The 24,451-nt window shown below is 36.3% G+C and overlaps 1 protein-coding gene across 1 annotated transcript in view; it reads left to right on the top strand.

Annotated features, from left to right (window-relative positions):
* The first annotated feature begins 10,192 nt into the window (after nt 1-10,192).
* Nucleotides 10,193-24,451, top strand: part of LHX4 (LIM homeobox 4) — a 347,516-nt gene continuing 333,257 nt past the window's right edge. Inside the window, exons 1-2 of the mRNA XM_044085744.1 lie at nt 10,193-10,531; nt 23,582-23,753. Of these exons, the coding sequence (XP_043941679.1) occupies nt 10,453-10,531; nt 23,582-23,753 (251 nt within the window). The 5' untranslated portion in view covers nt 10,193-10,452. The remainder of the gene's footprint in view (nt 10,532-23,581; nt 23,754-24,451) is intronic.

Raw genomic sequence — 24,451 nt, 5'->3', positions numbered from 1 at the left:
TTAGGAACTGTCATTGAATCTCACACTGACATAAATGTTCTCCGGGGGGGGGGGGGCTGACACAGACAAATAACTGGTGTCAGAGCCATGGACTAAAACTAAATGCCACAAAATGCATAATAGTATCCCTTGGGAAGTCAGCCATCCCTGGTAACTATCATATTGACTACACACTCCTTAGAGCTGCCCCAGTAGTCAGGAACTTCGGAACACACATAGATAGTAATCCAGCCTTTGATCATCACATGTCTACCTTGGTAAGGAAATTGTTCTATGTTGTGCAACTTATAAACAAGGGTATGGCATCTAAGTCCAAGGAAGCCATTGTTCCACTGTACTCGGCATTCATCAGACCTATCATTAAGTATAATGCCCCTTTTGGTATGCACCTAGCCAGGCATATCCAACAAATGGAATGTCCACAGAGGTTCCTCACTAAAGGAATACAGGATATAAGTAATATGTCCTATGCAGACCACCTCAAGGCCCTGTCTCTGTATTCTGTCTCCTACAGGCTTTTGAGGGGAGATCTGTGTGCATACAGGGCATTGTCAGACCCCACTCTGATGGACCTCCTGCATATGCACATAACAAACAGCACTAGAATTACCTGTTCTAAAGACTTAAACATTGCCTGTGATATAAATAGGACCTGCTGGAGAGATAGGTATGTATCTTAGAGACTACCTCGTCTGTGGAACAGGCTCCCCATCCATGTGAAGCAGAGTCCAACCCTAACCCAATAAAAGTACAACTTAGACATTTGGATGGAAAACTGGAAATTCATCCCTGGTTTGGCACCTATGCCTCTAATGGACAGAAGCAATCTGTAAATGGTTCATCTCCCAAGCCCATGCTTACACTTATCAAGGGTATCAGAACTTATCAAGATTTGGGATGCATGGCTAGGCCTAAAAAAGCCCTTGTGGTTATTAGCCTAGTAAACACCTATGAACCTATGAACTACTCAGAGACTTGATTTTTGCACCAACTGGAAGGAAAAATGCTGTATTTATTTATTTACTATTTGCACACCAGGTAAGTGGACTTGTCTATTGACCCTTTTCGGCCATGATCTGAGCTCAAAGAGCAGAAAATACATCATGGTCATTTAATCAACAATATTAAATTCAAAATGAATACACAGAAAAATTCAAAATATAATAAGATCGAATGCAAATGCATTGAATGAAGAAAAAAAAAAAATATATATATATATATATATATATATATATATATATATATATATATACAAAATGCAAACTAAGATGTGCATAAAATGCAGTAAAATGCAGGACAGTCATACATACAATACATAAACTCCTTGGGTGAAATATTTGCATATATGATGCCACATTAAGAGACTGAGAAAAATTTAATACATGTATTCCAGTATTCATTATATGGGATAAGTTACCTAACCATTGTCATGGTAGAAGTTGCAGCTAGATTCAGTAAAGAGATATTCGTTAAATGCATATTTGAAGCTTTTAATGGTTTCTAGATTTTTGATGTCTGTAGGCAGTTGGTTCCAGGTAGTAGGTCAAAGACTAGAAAAGGCTCTTTCACCTACAGCAATATAAAATGGAGGGTGTTCTAGAGTGGAACTGTTGCCCTGTAAACTTCGGAGTACATAAAGGTTGTCTTGTAAAGGTAGTTTCATTCTTAAGGGGGGCAGTGACCACATTTTGGTACACTGTAAATTAGAGTGCTTACAAGAAAAGTGGTGCTATGGGGCACTGAAAGTCATTTCAATTTTTTAGCAAAGTGCAGTGGTGTATCAGGAGATCTGCTAATAGATTGAATGTAGAGATTGTGTTCTCAGCAGTCTATATTCCTCAGATTGAATTCATAATGAGAAAAGGAAGTCCATATTCAAATGTGGATAAGAAAATATTTCTAGCAATGGTCCTGTGAGCAGGTGGTGAAAGGAGGTGACTAATCTTGTAACACAGTTTTAATTCAGTGAGGACTTTATTAGTTATAAAGTGTGTGTGTGTGTGTGTGTGTGTGTGTGTGTGTGTGTGTGTGTGTGTGTGTATGTGTGTGTGTGTGTGTGTGTGTGTGCGCGCGCACTGACATTGCTGTGGCTATCAGTATAGGCCCTCTGTTTTTTTTTTTCATTCATGTTTAATGCTACAATATTTTTTTCTTTTTTGTTTCACTGTTGCAGTGAAACTACACTATCAGTAATTTGTTTCCTTTACTATAAGAGAGACATTTGCCTATTATATCTCTAGCCAGCATTTTTCTTCCTAACTTCTTAGCTCTTCCCCAAAGTGAGATTCCAACCTTTTTTAGTTTTACAAATATTTTATACACACCAATATTTTTATACTTATTACTTTCATTATTTCACTTCTTGACTAAATCAGATTTTATTCTATTTCCGTTTTTGTCCATTCTTATGTACTGTCTCATAACCTTTGACATTACCATTCAGTATTACCTGTAATATGTAGAGATGCTATATATTCCTCCAACTTCAGTTTAACTGTCTTTGTAGAGCTGCTTGTACCATTCCAAGAATGTATCAACCATAGAATTGTGCACCTAAACTATGCATTTTCTTTTAAGTATATGTTAATGTAACCCATTTCATTGTAAACAGACATTTCTATAGTTGTCTTAATATTCAGAATAACAAGACCATAGCAGTAAAGATCCCCTGGGTGTAGTCTATCTACATTAAATGAATGCAGATATACATACAGACAGACACGTACATAAATGTGCTAGGCACCTGCTTGTACAGTATCAAGTAAGGATGCAGGAACTTCACTTTAGTCTGTGAGTTATTATTTGATGTCTCATGCAATGTACAATCCTAGCTCAGACAAAATATACACCTGCTGAGTCTGGCACATGTATGCATGCAACTTTTCATATAACTGTATGACAAATCAGGGAGAAAGGAAAGAGACAAAAAAGTGCAATCAAATGGCACATCAGATGTGATGAATCCTGTGCACTGGCACAAATACGGAAGGCAGCTGCAGGAGTCCTGCTTGAATGTTGGAATTAACCCATTATAGCATTGGTTTTGGTAACAAAAGGAACACAATAATGATCAAACTGGGGAACAAGTCTGTGGAGAAAATGTATGCACAATTTATTTTATGGCAGTGCACAAGTCTTCTGCTAATGGAGCTATCTGCTGAACAGTTGTACTTAACTGATATAAAACACTTGGCATATGCAGTCAGATTACTATATAGCTTGTGCTAAGTGTTTTTGACTAATAAATGTGATTTGTAAACTATGATTTATGCATTTTAATGGTTTGCATAAAGGAATGCCAGATATATTTTTTTTCCGTATTGAGACAGGGAGGCAGCAGCATATCTATCTGTATAAAATTAACTATTTCTATACTTACCACTAAAAAAAAATAAAGGGCTGGTAAGAAGCTGGTACTTAAAGATAAAAGCAAAGGTGACAGTGAAGTATCATGGTAAAACATAGATATCATATGTTTACATATGTAGCCAAGCAACAACACCACTGTTAAGCAGATGTTATAACTGAGAAAGGTTATCATTACTTTGGCGAAGTTCTTGGCTGCCTAGATGCTTGAGGTGATAGAAGGCCAAGATATTACTAATCCAGAGAAAGAAGAGTGAATGAAATACTATATAATGTAATTCTTTTAAAAATACTGCTATATCAAAATGTTTCATATTAGTTGTGGCAGTTTACTTCTGTGGTGGAGTACTAGTAGATATGTCTAAGGTGATCAGGTTAGGTTGGAGACCTTGTCAGTGACTCAAATGTTGTTTTGTGATATAAGAAATGATGTAGCCATTTTATATTTCTAAATAAAATAAAAATAAAATAAAATTTATACTGGGGAAAGCATATAATGCAGTCAATACTACAGGTGTTGAGTTTTCCAATTGGTTAGTATAGCATTTTTTTATTCTAGTTAAGCTCTTTTTCTTTTGGTCATTTTTATGAAGTGGGGTCCATTTCAGAGCTTCCTATTCGTCAAATAATCATAGTAAAAGTAAGTTTACTTTGAAAAACTGTGATCATTTTCCTTCCTGATAGTATTGCATATTTTGCGGCTGTCTAAACTTTTTAAGTAGGAAAACGCCCAAGTTAGAAATCTGGAGAGATAGGAGTGAATGAAGCATTCTTTGTACACTCTCTCTCTCACACACACACACACACACACACACACACACACACACACACACACACACAATGCGGAAAAAAGGCAGTGCATTCCAAATATGTAATGTTGTTCTACAGTTGCTAAACCTAGCCCCCCCCCCCCTTCATTTTTGAGGCAGTATTTTTTCATATCTCTTGTAAACTCAGTATTATGTTGGATAACCGAAATCTTCGTTCCTCATAGTGCTAAATCGATAGTTACAGCTAAACCGTTATATTCCTTTCATGGTTATTTGTTAACCTGATGAGCCCACTAGGCGGTAGTGCCACTTTTCAGTGGAAGCCTTGGAGCACTGTGCGAATAAATAGTTTGTTCAACATTGCATCCTTCGCAACGGGGGAATCAATGTCGGGACTGCATTGTAAAGCTCGGTAACAGTTCATAGTTCAGGTAATGTTCAATATTCCTGCAGATTTACGGTACTGTATTTTTTTAAACCTTTTCACTGTTAAAGTTCTGTATAGTGTGGTCCTGTAGTCCTACAAACGTTATGGTCGTCAAATATTAGTTGAACAATAGAAAGGAAGAACAGGTTCAGCACCGTGGACAGAGCTATTTTGGGTCCTCGGTAAATTCCACCGTATTTTTAACTTCTTGGCAAGAGGGAGCCTCCAGGGAGGTGACACACCAAGTTGGTCTGCAAAAAAATCAAAGCAATTCCTTTCTGTTTTTCATAACATCCTTTTTTCAGAAAACAAGAATGACTTCACCGTGTGGAAGTTTTGGCAATAAATATACCCTGATAATCAGGTTTCCATTAACCATTGCCTGAGCGCTCTAGAAGCCAGATGGGGAAGGACAAGAGGGACTCTGACCCATTCACATCGAGGAGTGTTATGCCAGAAAAATGTTGCACCATACTTTCTGGCCAACAAGCTAACTCTGTCTCTCAGAACGATGGCTGTGATTCTACAGGTCATTCTTCCTTCTGCTGTCCTAAAATGTCTGAGTCAGAAAGGAGGGGATGGAAGCATAGAGGCCATACACACACACATATGTATGTATGTATGTATGGGTTTTTAAGACTTCATCAAGTTTTCGAAAACTCGAAATTTATATGGTCGAGACTATTTCATCGAGTTTCTGAAAACTCGAAATAAAAAAATATCCGTATTTACAATGGAGGAGGCAAGTCCCCTGCGCCCCTACACGCCCAGAAAATTATATATATTAACACCAAAATCGCACTATAGTGGGGAAAGGATACATTCCCCTTGAAGCAGTTCTGTCTAGATCGCGCAACAGTGGGGGGATCGGGGTCTTTACACTTTTCCCCACTGTGGCGTGATCTCGGAGTTGGGATATATAATCTGTGGGGGGTGAGGGTGTAGGGGGATTTCCCCCCTGAAAAAAACATTTTTTTCCTTTTTTTTTTATTTCGAGTTTCCAAAAACTCGATGAAGTCGTGTATGTGTGTGTACATATATATATATATATATATATATATATATATATATATATATATATATGAAGTTGTGATTATTAAAATAATTTAATTAACTATACCAGCATCCGTGCCACAGACCTGTTTTTCAAACTAGGAAACGATTGTACGTTGTTGTAATGTAGTGTTTTCCTCAGACTTCTATGTATTAGAACAATGCATATGTATTGTTATTCTCATTGTTTGCAGCCTTTCTCCCCAGAACTCCGTTGATAAGGGGCTTTTCTTGCTCAGTAGGACTATCCCGGTCAACAAAACATAAAATAAAAATTGAGTTATGATTTTTGTGAATATTTCAGCGTGATACTCCAGAGTAGTGCTTAACATCAGCTCAGGGCATTGGTTGCCCAGTTTGGTTGTTGGTTAGAGGGATTTTACTGCGGAGTCACGCTGCATCCATGGGTGCTCCAGTTTCTTCCCGATACCAAAGATACATGATGAGTGAACTGGCGAGGTTCCAAACTAGACTCCAATTGACTGGCGTCTTGTCCAATATTAGTTTCTTTGTCGTTGCCCCTTAAGAATTCATTTGCACATCAGGGCATACACCTGGTCCATTGCGTGAAGGGTAGGCTCTAGCTTCCCACTGAAGAAATAACGGATGTATATACGGCAGTGTTTAATTATATCAATACATTTAAATTCGCTACTTTTGATACTAAATATTATCCTTAATATTATATGTCACCTCTCAACCTCTGGGCATTAAAAATCATAGCAGTTGCCTTTAAAAAACACAGCCGGATCCAAAAGAGGAGCACTTTGTTATTTTCACGATAGATTGTTTTTATGTACTAGACTATGCATAGTTAATGATAAGAAATCTTTGTATAGGCCTAATTTATTTATTTAATATTGTGTGTACCCATAATAAGCCTTTATGAGGAACACCGGTAAACCTAGAAGGATTAAGGCTAAATATGATAGTCAAAATCATACCAGTTGAGAAATAATACTTTCTTGTTTTAAGTATTTTGGGCCTGGTCCTGCCACCACAGGTTTCCTTGTAGAAGCTGCCTTATCGGCTTATCAAATTAATAAATACATAATTAATACATAGTTACCTACTGCCCTTAAGAAGTGTCCCATGTCTGAATTGGTCTAAATGTCGAATATATTCTACATTAAACAAATAGCAGACCCTTGCGTCTGAAACTCACCATGAAATCTTTCAACAGCAGAACACAACTGTCTGCTCTTTGAAAGACGCAATAATTAAAAACTAGTGAAGTTTAATATGACCAGAAGTCTCTGTTTAAGTAGCTATCACTGCTCTTGTAAAGAACGTCATTGAGTCCTGGACTATGGCAATATGCTGTCTTTCACTGTTTATTTAACTTTCAGTTACATATGAGCGAGTGCAATGGTCACAACAATGAAATACCGGAGTCCTGCGTTTGCTCATTGCTGTATTTCTTACAGAAAGTCAGATGAAAAAAACATGCCCACACTAGCTTGTACTTTAGCTAACATTCCTTGCCAAAAAGGCACTGTCAATCCAAAAAGAAGCAGGCAAGTAAATGTATTTTATGCAGATTTTTAAAACATTCTATCGTCATCGGCCCTCAGCCTGACGTAGGGTTACCACCTGTTCCTCTTTAGGAGGGGCAGTCCCTCTTTGGGCAGTTGCGTCCTGAGGGGGGAAAAACTTAAAACATGGCAAATGTCACAAAGTATATTTCTCAAGTTTTCTGTAATAGTTGCATAAAACAATTATTTTGTATCTGAAGTACCGACATTGCTATATGAAATAGGATAAACAACTCAAATGCTATAATTATTATTTTGACAAAAAATTAAGTTTTGTGCTTTGTGCTAGCAGTGGTTATGGTTTGTCCTGAAAATCTCACGTGTCTACAAAAACGTCCAACTTTGGGCATTTGAAAGGTGACAACTATACGGCCTCAGACCGTGAGTATAACCAGGCATACACCATATGTATTCCGTAATGTATAATACATTCTTAAGAGACAACGTTCTGTCCAGCACAAAGTCAGCAAATGTCCCAACTTCAGATGCAGAAATGAAATTACAAACGATTCTTGCTGGTCAGCAAAAAGGATAACTGTATACAACATTATGTATAGTTTTTATTATTAGCCCAAAGGTTTCAAACGCAATAATGCTAGCAAAGGCAATTTGTTATTCTACTAGATGTGCAACATTGTAAATTGACTTATAGTTCCAATGTCTTGCTTATGTCCCTGCCTAAGAGCCCCCTTTTAATAAAAACCTGCGTTTCCTAGTTATAACTAAGGTATTGGGAGAACAATTAAACAACGGCTTTATTTCATCAGCAGTTAATGAAAGTATTAGGGAATACGAGGAATTATAAAAGAACAATTAATAGCAGCAAAATAGCTGATTGCATATAATGCTGTTCAAAGACGGTAAACGGATGCAGTCTATTTGTTGTGATTAGCTAATGATGCCACAAAAGCAATTGCTACCTTTGCACAATAAGCCATATATGGATGAGTGATGCAAGTACTTACAACCACATCAGTAAATGATAATGCATAATTAAACGTGAAAAGATTGGAAAACTCTTACATTTGCCCTGTATTTTAATAACTAGTATAACTTCATGCCATGTAGAAAAGGATAAAATTATATAAAGAAGCTGCTGCTGCTTCTGATTACCGATGTTGTCAAATATACCAAATATAGGCAAGGAACTGTCCCTTTGAAGGTACCAGTTTGAAAGGATAGATAGACAAGTTGCTTAAAGGTTGGATGATGGATGTCCCGATAATGAGAGAGATCCCAGTTGACACCTTGTGATGAATACAGACCTGACTACCCCTTCCAACTTTTGCAAAGGATTATGTCCTTCAAGGATTCCCAAAGGGCATGAGCAGCCATGGGGTAGCCACAAATTTCAAATATGTACATCACGTTTCCAATCCTGTTGCAGCTGCCTCCCCTCCAAAAATGTTTATGTTGTAAATATCCTAAACATATATTTAAAGATACAGTACATATAGCAAAAGTCTTATGCTGTGAACCTTATAAAACTAGCACTAGAGTACGCATACAACACAATGAACACATTTACTTATTTGCCGTCTCACCTATATCCCTTTCATTTCATTTATATATTTGAACTTTGGGTACTTAATGCCTCTGAGTGGGTCAAAATGTTTCCACCACAAAATGAATGTGTACGCCATGGGCTGCATCTTGTACGCACGGTTGTACCCCTGAAAGCGACAGCGCCCCACAGAGAAGATGCCTGCTGTCATATGTTATACAATCTGAAAGCCGATAGTTGTGCGAGAAGAACCAGCAAAGTACGATTAAATTATATTACACAAACATCCTGCCTGCACATAGAATTACTATGCTGAGTTTGTTTTAAAAAAGCTAACATTATTGTTGTCATGAAAGGATAACCGAATTAATGGAACAATCATGCCTAATGTCAATGGTGGTATGAAATCAAGTCCATTTTGTAAATTCATTTCATAAACTGAGAGCAAAATAAGGCTGTGCATGATCCAATGTGTCTTGATAGAAACTGGGTGTGAAACATTGTTTGCCGTTTTATTTCTTCTCTCTTTTTGTACCCATTAAGAAATCTGTCAGCTTAAATCGTCTGAGTCCCGCCACTTATTCAGCACACACTATTTATACATTAGGTTCAACCTGCTAGCCCTTTCCTGAAGCCGCGCGGCGGTCCATTTTACACGAAGTCACCATGGTGCAGGTTTCCTCACTTGGTGCACATCTCTAGGACAGGGCTTCCATAGGGAATAATCGAAGACAACTTTCTTTTATATTTATAAAGCTGCCTGCAGATAACATGACATGCCATAGCACAGATTTTTTTAAGCCAAAGATGCTGTCTGCTAGGCTAGCTAATAATGCCATTTCCACGTGAAACACCGACGTTCAAATGTCCCATAAAAGTTCGTATATGACTGGCCCTGACAAAGTAATGCATTTCAAGTAAAATACGTTTAAAAACAAAACAAAGACGTCAATAAGCATCACTGTGCTTGTACGTAGCGCAACAAAGCAAACAAGCAGCAAAACAAATCACAAAATTGTCCTGCAACAGCTTCAAAAATATTACAGTGTAAGGAGCTTGATGAGATGTCGATAAAAGTGTAATCAGAAATATCTGTAGTAACCTGAATCCGTGCAGGGTCGGGGACCTTTGGTTTGGACCAAACTACTGAAACATATATGCTCTTATCTCTTGCGGAGCAAAGGACTTAAACGTGATTGCCAGTGATAGGAGGAAACGTCAGTCAGCACTGCACATCCTACTGTTACAACTAACTTAAATGCTGCCAGGTGTGGAAGCGCGCAGTATTCAGCTGCCACACCCGTTTCAGACGTGGCCCACTGGCACCCCACCCATCTTCCTCATGCTTTGGAATACCGGCCTTGACGCTTTACCTGAGATTTCACTCGAAGGGTCCCGCCTCCTCATGCCGCTGGGTACCTTCATTGGCTGTCCAGCGGCTGTCTGATGGCGCTCAGTGACGTCATACTCACTCCCGCAGTGTGAATGAATCAAACTGCCCAGATCGGCTGGTGCAACAGCAAACGGCTGCGGCAGCACTTTAAACCAAGAATCGGAACCTGAAGTAAAAGTAGCCGGAGGAGGAAGACAAGGAGCTTTAGTCTGAAGAGCAGGCCTTCAAGGGATATAATACTTCAAGAAGGACGGGCACTATTAGTGCCTATCTAAACGACCAGTGGGCAATACCTGCTGTTTCTCTTATTTATTTCTACTGACAACATTGCAGTATTTAAAAGATTTTCCTTGAGCCGTACATTGACCTGTCATCTGGGATTGTGTGTCTGAGGGGGTCAAAGAATGATGCAAAGCGCAGCACTGGGGACTGAAGGCTCTGCTACTAAGGGGCTTACAGAGATTCTTGGCGTGCCATTGCAACGTAAGGCGTTTTTCTTATCGATTTTGTTCTTAAATAAATAAATCGGTAGTGGGCAAGCTATGCAAACGCTGCAGGATAGGAGGTGGGCGAGGTGGTGGCGCTGGTGTACATCCATATGTAGGGGAATGGCGCAATTAACATTCCATATTTTTTCTTAACCTACCGTGTGTGTGTCTATGTGTGTGTGTGTGCGCTACACAGATTTGTGTTCTTGTAGTTACATCACAGCTGTCCTCAAGAAGGATAGACTTTTAAGATTCGCTATGCAATGATGTACACAGAAACGTTTGGAAGGTGTATGCCTCAGTTCCTGCAAGTATAACATACTCCGACAATTGACAGTATAGTCAAGGCAGTAGTTTAATTGTTTAGGGGTACAGAAAAGCAGAATTCAAACACTTTAAAATACATATAGATGTCTTACGTTTTCCATCTTTCTGTTTCCCAAAGGTGAGTGCTACCAGCTGTTGTGTCAACAATTCATCTTCTTGACACTCTTTCAAAATAACAAGCAGTGTACTGAAACATACTGTATGTAGTGTTCATCCTGTCGTTGTACAGATGTTGAAATTGTAAAACTGGTGAAATATTGTTACCACTTGTCCTACTTTGCGAGGGACAGTTCCTCTTTGGACAGTTGTGTCCTGCAAAAAAATTGTAAAAATGACAAATGTCCTGAGATGTTAGTGCAACATTTGTTCCTATATTTTATGTAATAGTTGCATAAAACAGTTATTCTGTATCTGAAACACATAAATAACAGAATAAGCAACTAAAATGCTACAAGAATAAGCTTTTATCTAGGCAAAAAAGTGAAGTTCTGCCCTTTGTACTGGCTGTGGGTATGTTTTGGGCTGCAAAATCTGATGTTTGTACTTGTTCCACTTTGGACATTTGAAAAGGTGGCAACCCTATGGTGAAAAATCCAAATGTGTCTTATCCTATTTTGTTTGGTCGCGTTTAGGTTTAACCAACCCTATGATGAGACGTTTTGTTATACGAATAATATAATTTCCTTCACTTAATTTACTGTTTTCAAGTAGTTATCAATGTTAATTTTAGCACTAACTTGAAGGTGTGGCAATAAATAACTACCTCCGAATTATGAAAAACAATTAAAAAAAGTCTTAAAACAATTGCCGGTTTCTTGTATAAATCCACTGTAAAAGTTTGCTTTGGGGTCAGCATCACAGCACAGTCGTCTAGTGTGTTGCCAACAGTATCCCTAAAGGTGGAAAATGGACCAGTCTTATTATAAAGGACAACCGAACCGAGATAAATGTCAAGGAATTAAACTTCTTATGGCCCGGCCCGCATGAATTCGACCAACAATATGTTTTAATAACTAAAGCCATTTCTGCCACTCCGTTCCAAAGTCCGAAAAAGTCGGTCGCCTGAACTCATCATGCATTTTATCTCAAACACACACAAAAAAAAAAAAAAAAACAAGAAGGTAGTTCGAGTTTAATTACTGGAATTGTGTTTCACCATGGTGTCGGAAACAACATTTAGAACACAGTACAGTCCCGGTTCCAAACTGTCAAGTTTATACCCCAGCCAAAACACCTGCTCCGTTTGACCCCGATCATATAATTCAGTCACAGTATGTTTTATTTATTTATCATCACTTTAGCCCTGGTAGTAATCGGCGGTTGCTGACAGAGAGTGTCAAATAATGATAGCAGGAGGGGGTTTCATACAGTTGTTCAACAGTGGCTATACGGATGTTGCCCATGTGCTTTCTCCAGCTTTGAAAAACAAATTTTAAAACAGTTTTCAAAATCAAGAGGCACGTATTACAAATGTGTTAAAATATTCTGTGACAGTATCCTTCGCTCCATGCAATATGAAATGAGCTCTGTTATTACGCAGAAAATTTCATCAGGCAAGATTTCATTAGACCGTGTAAGACTTTAACGTTTATACGCGCGCGCACACACACTCACACACACGCGCACACTTATCTGTATCATTCATTAATGTGGAGACTTTGTCTTATCTGTTGTGTCTGTCAATTAAAAATACACTTTTCCCGAACATAACTGTTGCAAGTTATTCACTGCCAGTTTCATATTCTCTATAAACTATGATAAGTTTTGAGGTTTGCTAAAATTGTATTTAAAAAAGCTATCCACTGATGCTTTGGGATCTTCCACACAGGTGTCAAAACCAAGATTAACTAGAATTTTGCTTTTTAAAAACTTTCTGTGTCCTGTAAAAGTTTAACAGTGCTGTCAAACTCAAAGTTGTGATTGCCATTCTAAATTACTTTGTGTTCTTCCTTTGCATGAGCCAGTGCAAAATCTCAACCTCTTAGCTTTCTGGACAAACACAGGGCAGTTTTGAAGTATAACTGAACGTTGAAATGAAAGGATTTTCATTTTGTTTTATTTCAGTGCAAACATTAAAAGTTAAACCCGTTTCTTTAACAATTGCTTTTAGAACAAAAAGCAAGCAAAGGGGAAAACTGCTGGGACATTTTCTAAGATTACAATCAAAGCATATTTGTTGTCTGTTAGACCTTACAATTTTTCCACTGAAATCCTTACCTTTCTTTTTCTTGTTCTTGCACTTTCAAAAACAGCAAAACTACTATGCCACGATCAAGTGAATAGACCAGCTTTAGAGTATATTTGCAAGACGGTGTAATGTGCATATGTGTGTACTCGGAAACGTGGGGTAGTAAACTTAAACAAGACTGGAAACATTTCTTGGTGTATACGGCTACATGAAAATATACAGTCCTGATACAAAACAAACGATATATCATGGAATTAAAAAAAAAATAGAATGAGGGTGAGGACATGGAGATAATTTGGTGTGCGTGTTTTGATAAAGAGCTCTAGATGAAGCACTGGTCTTATTTCTTTGAGTTAAGAAACCATAAAGGGCCAAGTCTTAATCAAATTATCTATTATGGGTTGATGGGTCGTATGGGGTTGTCATCACTGTCATTTGCTATTGGAAACAAAAATAGAGTGGAAAAGCCTACAAGGAGTACATTTTTTCAATGCTGCCTTCATACTTTTCATTAAAGACTCTACAGCATTTTAGAACATTAACTGTCTTTTTTTTCCCCTTTTATGTATCTCATCCATCCACACCAAAACTACTTCTGTAGGGGTATCCCTTTAGTTGAAGTGTTCTATGCTGACGTTCAGGGGAATTTTGTGTTATGTTAATGAGTTAAGGTGCTATATTTTGGGGCTTTTGTATACTTTGTGATACAGTCCCCATCTCTTTTTTTCCATGGTCCATTTAACACTAAATATTTCCTATAATAATCATTATTTTCATTTTTTATTTAATCTTTGAGAAATTTGAAAAAAAAACTTGGGCATGCTTGTGTTTCTCAAGAAATGGACGGCCGTTAGCTTTCGTGTATCAAATTCATCGTCCTTTCCTTTCCTGATACGTTGTTCCCATGTTTGTCTGTCTGTCAATCTATTTAACCCCTTGTCTGTCTGACAACTTGTATGTGGCCACAAGTGACCTTTTCAGACATAACCCTTGACCGCACTGTATGCATTGAAAATAGAATTTAAAGTTCAGAACATTTAGAGATATATTTACTGAAAAAAGGCAGAGTAAAACGCCGCAAATTTACCAAGTTTAACGGGCATCGTGCTGTTTATTCAATGACAACCTTGTTATTTCATGGATAGCCTTGTTTGTAGTCTCCTCTGCACATGCACAATTGTCAAACAGGTCTATATTAGGCAGCACAATTCACACCATCTTCTCTCCTTGTGACTATTATTTACAGCAAGCAGGTAACATATTTATGCCTAGCAACACTGAGATAATATTTTTTGTGTATTCACTTTATTATTATTATTGCGTTTACTTGCAACAATATTCAACCTACATAGTGTTAGAAATATATTGACAGTAGGCTGAGAAGAATCTTCTGCTTTTGGTAAACATTTTTTGTCCTCTTAGCACAATTCACGCCATCATCTCTCCTTGTGACTATTATTTACAGCAAGCAAGCAACATATTTATACCTAGCAACACTGAGATAATATTTTTTGTGTATTCACTTTATTATTATTGCGTTTACTTGCAACAATATTCAACCTACATAGTGTTAGAAATATATTGACAGTAGGCTGAGAAGGATCTACTGCTTTTGATAAACATTTTTTGTCCTCTTAGTAACAGGTTTCGGGCTTGTATTTTTATTTGCTGAATTACAGGTGTTTAGTACTGGAGAACAGTAGGAACCCCAAATTTTATACAGCAATGATGAACCGGCTATGGTGCAAGATGAATGTACCTTTACCGGTTCCCGTGGGGAAGAGTGTGTATGTGTGTGTGTGTGGGGGGGGGGGGGGGATCTCACACCGGATCATTTACCACTACTGCATCTGTCGAGGAACACTTTTTATTTTTTTTTTTAAATAAATGCTTGTTAAAAGTGGTAGCGTAAAGCTTTTATTAAATATTCAGGTCAATATTTGCTTAAAACAGATTTTGTATATTACTGCAATTGAGCACGTATTTGCTTTTTAAACCATTAATTATAAGTAGTTTTGCTTAATGTGTGTGTGAGTGTGTGTGTGTGTGTGTGTGTGCGCGCGCGCGTGAGAGAGAGGGAGCGAAAGAGAGAGAGCGCACACATAGTTGTCAGTTGTAGGTGACATTTATCCATGAAATTTAGCCATCCAGTACTTTACAAAACAATTGTACAGCTTGCTTTAGAATTAAACAATTGAACCAGAGTAATATTACTTTCCATGTGGGGATCTCAAGAAAAGGAAACAAGGGTCAACAAAAGCTAACTTTTCAGTACTGGCAAATAATTTGTAATAGGACTGCAAATAAAATAGTGCTTCAAAATGTGTCTGTATTATAAAATGATAGTTCCTGTTGTCACTAGGGTTACCTCCTGCCCCTCTTTATGCAGGACCCCCTTTAGACGGATGCGTCCTGCGAAAAACAGCAAAATATCACGTCCTAAGATTTAAGGTCAAGATAGTTCATATATTTCCTTTAATAAGTGCATAAAATAATTATTTTGTATCTGAATACTTAATGCTTCATGACACAACTTAATCACCTCAAATTCTACATGACTGGGCTTTTATTTTGGCAGGAATTTGAAGTCCAGTCCTTTGCATTGCTTGGGTGTGTGGTTTGCCCTGGAAATCCTAATGTTTTAATAAAAAAGTCCCACTTTGGGCATTGAAAAAGTATCAGTCCTAGCTGTCACTGTCGTGCTAAATGTGTGCAGGAAGAACAGTAGCATTCACAAAAGTGATGAATCTGTTTACATACATATGTCAGCGTTTTTGCTTTTATTTTTAATTAACTTTTTAAGTAACCCGCATAAGTCAAACGTATATGTTATTTTGATAAATATCTTTCTTGCAAAAAAGACTCTGATCTGAAATGTTTAGCTATTCCGATTTTCACATACATATTTTTAAAAACGTTATTGCTATTCTTTAAATATTACAATAATAACTTTTATTTGATCTCTTTGTAAATAAAATATATAAAATATTTCTAGATAATAATATGCAAAAATTATGCATCACCTAAACAACAGATTTTCTGTCACTCACAAAGGGAACTATACTCTAAAGTGTTCTGCATTGAAGCAATTAATCTGAGAACAAATATGATACTTTAACATATCTTCACATCTTAGTAAGAATTATATAGTATTAAAGATCATTCTATTGACAATCGTATACCCTCTCCAGTGTAAAAACCTGCTTGTGTAATAAGGGTGTCTAATTTGTTATTAGCAGTGTTGAGAATCAGATGCTGCAATCCCCGGCCACTTCTTGGACTACAAGTGGCCAAGCTCCTAATATGATGACGTCATTGACAAAGAGGAGTCCTTTTTTTAGCCCCAATGAAGGGCATCAAAAAACTCAGATTTTCATACAGTAACAGCTGAGGAGCTAGTTTTAATGAAAAAAAGTTCTTGTGCTTGCTTTATCCACACCCAATTTGTTTTCTAAACCAAGTTCACCTTCTCTGGACCAAATAAAGCAGTTTACACTTGGCGTAGCTCTCAGCCTTCCCTCTACAAAATGTGGAACAAATTTGAAAAATGTGGAACGCTTACTAACACCCGCTAACAACTTCAGCTACGAAGCTCACAGGATGGTTATTTTTTTTAGTTTATACTTATAAAATATTTTAATGAATTACTATAATTCAATATTATTTACGAAGGATTATCAATTAAAAAAGTCGTGGCACTGAATCTAAAACTGATCTTTTCAATGCGGAACTGCGATTAACATGGACTTTTTAGGACCCAAACTGAGGAAACTTCCTCATCTCATAACGAGTTAGTTATATGCAAGAGGCATGCTTACTAGTTCTTAGTTTTTTATAAAACGATCAGGACTGCACGCTGCAAAACAACCTAGTCCTTTAGGATATTTTTGAAAGAAACAATCAGCAAATTGCTTGGTTCTATCTTATTTTAGAATCATACGTGGAATCCGCCAGGGCACTGCCACGAGGAAATATAATAAATCCACAGCCACTTCCAAGCCAATAACTAGTCCCCGAAAAACACGAAATCCCACCTAACCACACTGAACTGGAAAGGTAGAAGATAGAATCCACACAAGCCGAATGATTGCCACACTTTATTGTAAAATCCACATAGATCTTGTAAAATCCACACAGGTCAAGCGCTTTCGTCAGAATGACTTCTTCAGAAATTTTTTTATTTTGTTGTGGTTGCTGCTTTCCCACCTTACTTCTTTTTTCATAATAAATCTACATATTTTAATAACTTAGAATGAAGTGAGAACCTGTTAAATAAGACTTGCGGAACATAACACTTGACTAGCAAACACAGTAGACTAGAGGGCTGCCAACCCCCTATCCTTATCTATGAACTGGAGAAAAGGTTAGACATAAGTAGCGATAAACAGCTTAAATCAAGAACATTTTAAAAAGCTTTTTTTGAACAAACATGTTTACTGAAATACTGACACTTAGTAAAACAGAAACATACTATGTCTTAGAAAGGTGACAGAGTAAGAATATACTCTAAATAACTGGAACTATGTACTTGCAATGTCTGGTATTATTTACTGACTTTATTACTATATGTTTTGTCACAAATCTATATTTCTTATGAGGGGCAGTACAGTAATGTGAGACTGAAAATGGGGGGGGGGGGGCTGACAAATATAACGCTTCTCATTCAGGGCGGAGTTCCTTTTAGACAGTAAAAATACCAAAATATGTAGCTCTCAACAACTAGCCTGCAAAAAGATGTTAATTTTCCCCAGCCTAATATTCCCCATGTTCTTTGAACTTTTGAATTTGGTTTCTTGTAATTGGCAAATTGAATTGCAAATGAGTTTGCAGAGGTGGCCATATTGCTGTATGCCCATAGTTGAAGGGCTTCTTTCGAAAATGTGGGATTTTGCAGGATAAACTGCAGCACTATTTTAGGCAAAATGTCCAATTTATGCAAGGTTACCAAAATACTTAACTGATGCTGTATATTAGTGGTTTCTGTGTTTCTCGTCCTATTAAGTTGTTTCTGACTCTCAGCTATATTTTCTGAAAGGATAGGTTGGAAATATTTTTCTCCTGAACATCAGTGCATTTGTCATTTATTATGCATCACGTTATTGATTATTTGTTTATTTATTTGTTTGTTTGATTATTCATTCAGTCATTCATTCATTTGTTTATTTATTCATTGATTAATTGATTGATTGGGATTTGTTTACCGGGATCGTCCACTGGGCCGAAAGAGCCCATTTTCTGTGGTAGCCCAGGGAAAAAAGCTCCATAAGTTAAACACAATTAGCAAAGTGAACATTTAAACAGCAAAACGATTTGACAAAATTGATTTAAGACTTTACACAGAGTTTGTTAACAATTAGTAAATTGGTAAATAAAAACATTTATGTATAGCTGATTATAGCAAATATACTGGAGTGAATATATGCAGTAGCAAAGATTCGGGAAGGGTAGAGTAGAGAGAGAGAGGTTATATATAGAGTAGGTTTAAAGTAATTTTAGTGATAGCGATATGTTAGAATAAAGGAGTATAGGAACAAAATATGGAGTAGGTAGAATATTTGAATAGACTTAATTTTATGGGAGTAATATGGAATGAAATAGAGTAGCGAAGAGAGCGACAGGTTATGGAAGTAGGAGGCTTTGTGCAAGTGCACATCCACTTGGCAGAGAGGTATGTGTGCAGAGATGTTTTGAAGGAAGCTTGACATGAAGTGGTCCGTCTTGCTAGAGGAAAGGTATTCCATGCTTTGTCTTTTATTGCCTAAATAAGGATTATCCTGCAGAACGAGGTGGTAACCCCGCTTAATGTATCTTACATGGAAAATATGGATAAATGTGGATTCGATTTAGTCAGAAACATTCAAGGCTGTATGATATCTGCTTATTTTTTAGTCTTCCTTTCGGCATTTTTAAAGGCAGAATGACCCCCCCCCCCCAAAAAAAAAAAAAAAAAAAGTTATATAGTATTTTCACATTCCACACCTGAATAGGTGGTGGTGAATAGCATGTCTGTGCCAAGTTTTTGATATTTTGTAGGCTAATTGATAAATTACTTGTAAATGCATTTTCCTTCTTTTTTTAAACGAGAAACAACCCGTATGTGTTAGTGGTTAAACATTGTTGCAATCAAGTATGAAACCAAACTGTCTTGGCTGAATTGTAATTTGCCTGTTTTACAGAAAGTTTAAGTTCTGCACTGTAAACTAAAATTACCTGTCGTCGTTAGTGGAACTGAAATCCAAGAAAACTGCAAGAGAAGTCGACTAAACCAGCATATTTTTTTAAGACACACACACACACACACACACACACACACACACACACACACACACACACACACACACACACACTTCCTTGTGTTTTTTTAGAATTGGTGAAAGCGTAGATTCTGTTCTATTCTATTCTGTGTGTGTGTGTGTGTGTGTGTGTGTGGTAATGGATGCATTGTAACTGAAATGACCTGCAAGGAGCGAGCGGCAATTTCTTTACAGGGTTGCGCATTTTGAATCTACCAGCTTACATATATACTTTTTTGTGTTATGACACTATAAAACAGTACACAATCTTATAAACTAAGTGCATTTATTATTATATGTCATCCTATTCTGCTATATTTCTTGTTTCTGATTACAACTGGCTAGACTTTACTTTTAGATTCTATTCGTTCTTTCGTTCTTTTTTATTATATATATATATAAATATATATGTATCTATATATATATATATATATATATATATATATATATATATAAATATAAATATATATATATATATATATATATATATATATATATATATATATATATATATATATATATATATATATATATATATATATATATATATATATATATATATATATATATAAATATATATATATATATATATATATATATATATATATATATATATATAAATATATATATATATATATATATAGTGCTTTAGCCAGATTACATACATAAAACATCATTAGTATGATATACTGGAACTATAAAATGCTCTTATTTTGTTCATTTCTTTTAAAAAGTGCTTACATATACATTTGTAGTATTGACATCGGTCTGTTAAACAATAGCGCAACATTGGTTTTCATTTATTTATAAAACAAAACCCACTTTCTTTCACTCAACACGCAAGATATCTGTATGTTTTGCGAGCAAATAATTATAATAATTTTATTGAGAGTTTTCATAAACTGACATCTTACATGAATGAAAGCGTCCTCAAGTAAATATCGCAGAACAGCCCAATATTTACTACATTTTACTGAATTTAAAGGGGAGTATTGGCATTAGACAGAAACGAAAGGGCACATACAGCTGTGGTATTTACTACAGGATAATTTGTTACAGCTTCTATTACTGCAGTCAGAAACCAGTGGGGGAAAAACAAGTCACTAAACAAAAGTGGAAATAAGAAAGGCATCTCAATAACGTTTCGGATAGGCTTATTAATACAATTCATTTTTTTGGTAGTAGCATTGCAGTTAGCGCCTTGGTTTAGTAAAGCATGGGTATGTCGATTATTATTATTATTTTTCCATGTTAACTCAACGGATCCCATCCTCTTGATGATTTGGCCTTCTGTTGCTGTATGTTGTAAGCATTTCATTTGTTAACTTCCTTCGTTTCTATATTGGGCAGTTGCTTAATTGCATTTTAATTATTTGTGTGTTTATTCAGCCACCACTGACTTATTACAAAACCTAAAGATCTTATGGCGACTTTCCATAACCTCAAAGATAATCATAATCAAAGATGCTGCCAATAGTTTATACAGTGATGTTAACATATTGCTGTACCACTGATTTATTGCATTATTTTTTTATTTAAATATTCTCTTATTAAATTCGTTTAAAAAATAATTTTCCTTGCCCACTAATTAGACTAAACATAACTTCCTCGAAATTCTAGAGCTGTACTTTGCCAACTTTAGAATGTGTGTAATCCGTTATTAAACTTATTGTACGAGTCTTGCCCGCAGTCAATGCTTACTAGCCGTTTTCTATAAAAATGTATTACCTATAGGGCAATTATACTGTAATTCTCCCTAATGGATTTCCATGTAAATTATTCCTCTGTCTGTCTATCTATCTATCTATCTATCTATCTATCTATCTATCTATCTATCTATCTATCGCTCTGTTTATTTATCATTCTATTCATTTTTTTGGAATTCGGTGTATTAGGAAGGGTCCTTTATGAAATCTAATACTGGGAAAAATGTTTATCTTCCTCGTTAATATCCTACACTGGGAGATACATATTTCACTGAAGTATATTATCAGCTTTCATTTTTGAGATGTAATCATAAAAGGTAGGCAAATAGTATCAGCTGAATAATCTTAATACCGGTAAAACCAGTCAGCATGCAATCTCCTAAATTGACTGTCTAGTGTAAAAAGAAAAAAGGCGAGGAACGCATGCACTTACGCACGCACCCTTGAAAAACAGTCCACCATTGTCCATAAATAGGTAAGAGGGCATAATGTTGTCCTGGATGGTGTCCTAAAAATTCTGGCACAAATACCAGCAGCAACTAATGCTTAGGAGAATTATGTTGCATGTCTTGGTCAGATTCAGATCTTTATGTATGTGTGTATGAGTGAAGAGTATTCACTGCATTTTACTTCCAGCAAGGAATCACACACGCGCGCGCGCGCGCACACACACACGCGCGCACACACACACACACACACACACACACACACACACACACACACAGACACAGTGAGACCTCTAAGAACAAATGGTTAACTGATACAGTTTGGAGATAGTGATAGTTATTTTAATTTTAATGTAACGTTTTAAATACATAACGTATACTGCAATGAAGACTATTGGAAATATTTAAGTATCACATGAATATTTTTCAAATTCTTAAATCCTGTATCATGAAATAATTAAATATGATATAACGTGAGTTTTATTATGCTTTATTCATTAATGAGATAATCAAGTAATTGCTGTTTGTTATTTTATTATGTTCCAAAGATCTGGGATATGAAGTTTAGAAAAAGTGTAGTTGACAGTGCTGATATTGTGTGTGTTATGCTATGGGATTAATACGCTACAGGCTTAATTTGCCAGAGAAACAAGACTGGAAGTTTAGGAAGCAAACACGTACTCTCACTTTGAATTTACTTCTGTTATGGTACTGTTGATGCTGATGTTACTGTTAATATACAGTCTTAATGATTTCTAGGGTTAATTATGTTAGCTAACTGAACCAGTAAGCATGCTAACAAACAATTAATTATCATCACCATAAACAAGTAATTAAATGAAATTGTGGTAGGTGTACACTAACAGTCCAGCAATTTGAGAACATACGTGACAACATTCATTTTTTTTAATAAAACCAATAGTTTATCTACAAGTAATGCAATGGAGATAGCTCTTCGTAATAATACTGCTAGTAATAAAATGGATACCAGCCAAATTTTGTAGGAATTCAAGTGATGAGATCTGAAAAAAGTTGTAACCTTTACAAATATCAAGCAAACTGGATACTATTGCACCAAAGTTTACATAATGCCAGCACTTGGCAAGATGGAATTACTGCATATATGGGACCTACCATTGCAGCAGTATCTGTAAACAAGTTAGTCACCCTGTTTACAGACACATAGCACTTATGAAGACTTTGTATAACAAAACCATGGGCCTGGGACTGTTCATTTCTAAAGTACACAATCATCCTTAAACAGCCAGTGAATATTGAATGTACACTAATTCCAGGAAGCATCATGACACATTTTTTACTGCGCCATCCATTTAGACTAAACATTTCACATTTCCAAGATAAAGGAGAATTTGCAGATCCCTTTCTGTTTTTGTATTTGTAGTATGTTAGTGTTACATTTATCATGGCATGTACAGGTGCAATAATTTCACATGGATATTTAATTATCACTTTGCATCATGAAGACTGAAACACTGTCATGTATCACTGTGAAATCACTGGTCATTATTAAATAAAACTATTAGATACCATAGTGTATCTTACAACATGCTTTTCATGCACATGTAAACATAGTACATACTTAAGATAGAAACTACTGACCATGTGATAAAACTGTAAAAATAAAAGTCAAGTCCTGTGACCTAAACATTCATGTTCTTTGGTGGTGGTGGTGGTGGTGGTGGGGGGGGGGGGGTAGTCTGTATACAAAATATTAGTATTATGTAGAATGAATTTTGCATTAGATATGAAAGAGACACAAATGTTGCTATAGCACATATATACCATCCACAACCCCCCTTTTCCCATTATATATTGAGTTATATGTGTGTTGAATACTTTGTATTCGCACTCTTAATTCTGGTTGCTTTGCAGAAATTATTATTATTATTATTATTACTATTATTATTATGCGTTTTATGTGCATTAATTGCTTTGTATTCACCCTCTTGTTCTGGTTGCTTGGTAGAAATTATTATTATTATAATTATTATTATTATTATCACTGTTAATCTTATGTGCATTGATTAACTTGTATTTACACGCTTTCTTCTGGTTACTTTGCAGAAATTCCACAGTGTGCAAGCTGCAATCAACACATCCTGGATAAGTTTATCTTGAAGGTACTGGACAGGCATTGGCACAGTGGTTGTCTAAAATGTGCTGATTGCCAGGGCCAACTAGCTGAAAGGTGTTTCTCTCGGGCTGGTAGTGTCTACTGTAAAGAAGACTTCTTCAAGTAAGCTACCGTGTATTCTTTAATATTATACATGTATGTGCACTACATCATCACACGTGTAGCTGCATACATGAACACACATTCAAATGTGCATGCAATTATACATGGAGTGCTTGCATGTATACATGTTCTAAAGGGAATGACAGGCATTCTGCTTTCTAAACGATTCGTTCACACACATTATTTTCTGGAGTTTCCTTCAAGTCATCAAGATAGTTGTGTTTTCTCTTGGCATCGAGAGATTACTGTAATCCTCTCTGCATCAGACCAGTTTGTATCATGCACTACATCAGAAGTAAAATTAGACTAATTCATATGCCTTTCATTTGCTTCATTACTCTGTCCCCATGTGTTGTGATCTAACTAAATTGATTTTATAACTGATATGAAATCAATGTAAACATATTTTTGTCCAGTCTATTTAGCTGCATCAGTCACAGAATAGTACTAACATGCCATTGCCGTACTATAGTACTTTATTCAGACTTACATAGGTTTCCCTGAAACTCACAGCCTCCATACACAGGTTTGTCTCACCATAGGGAGACCCTGGCTTAAACCCCCCCCCAGTGATTGCTAGTCACATTGATGCTAATTATTCTGATTACCCACAGACATTTCATTAAAGTTCAAATTTTATTTTCCTTTTTGAAAGCTAGTTCCTTGTTTTACCTCTGTTTGTTTTTATCAGAGTACTG

This window comes from Protopterus annectens, chromosome 10.part0 (assembly GCF_019279795.1).
Source record: "Protopterus annectens isolate FY-2018-M chromosome 10.part0, PAN1.0, whole genome shotgun sequence".
NCBI lineage: Eukaryota > Metazoa > Chordata > Ceratodontiformes > Protopteridae > Protopterus > Protopterus annectens.
This window is presented reverse-complemented; position numbering and strand designations above follow the sequence as displayed.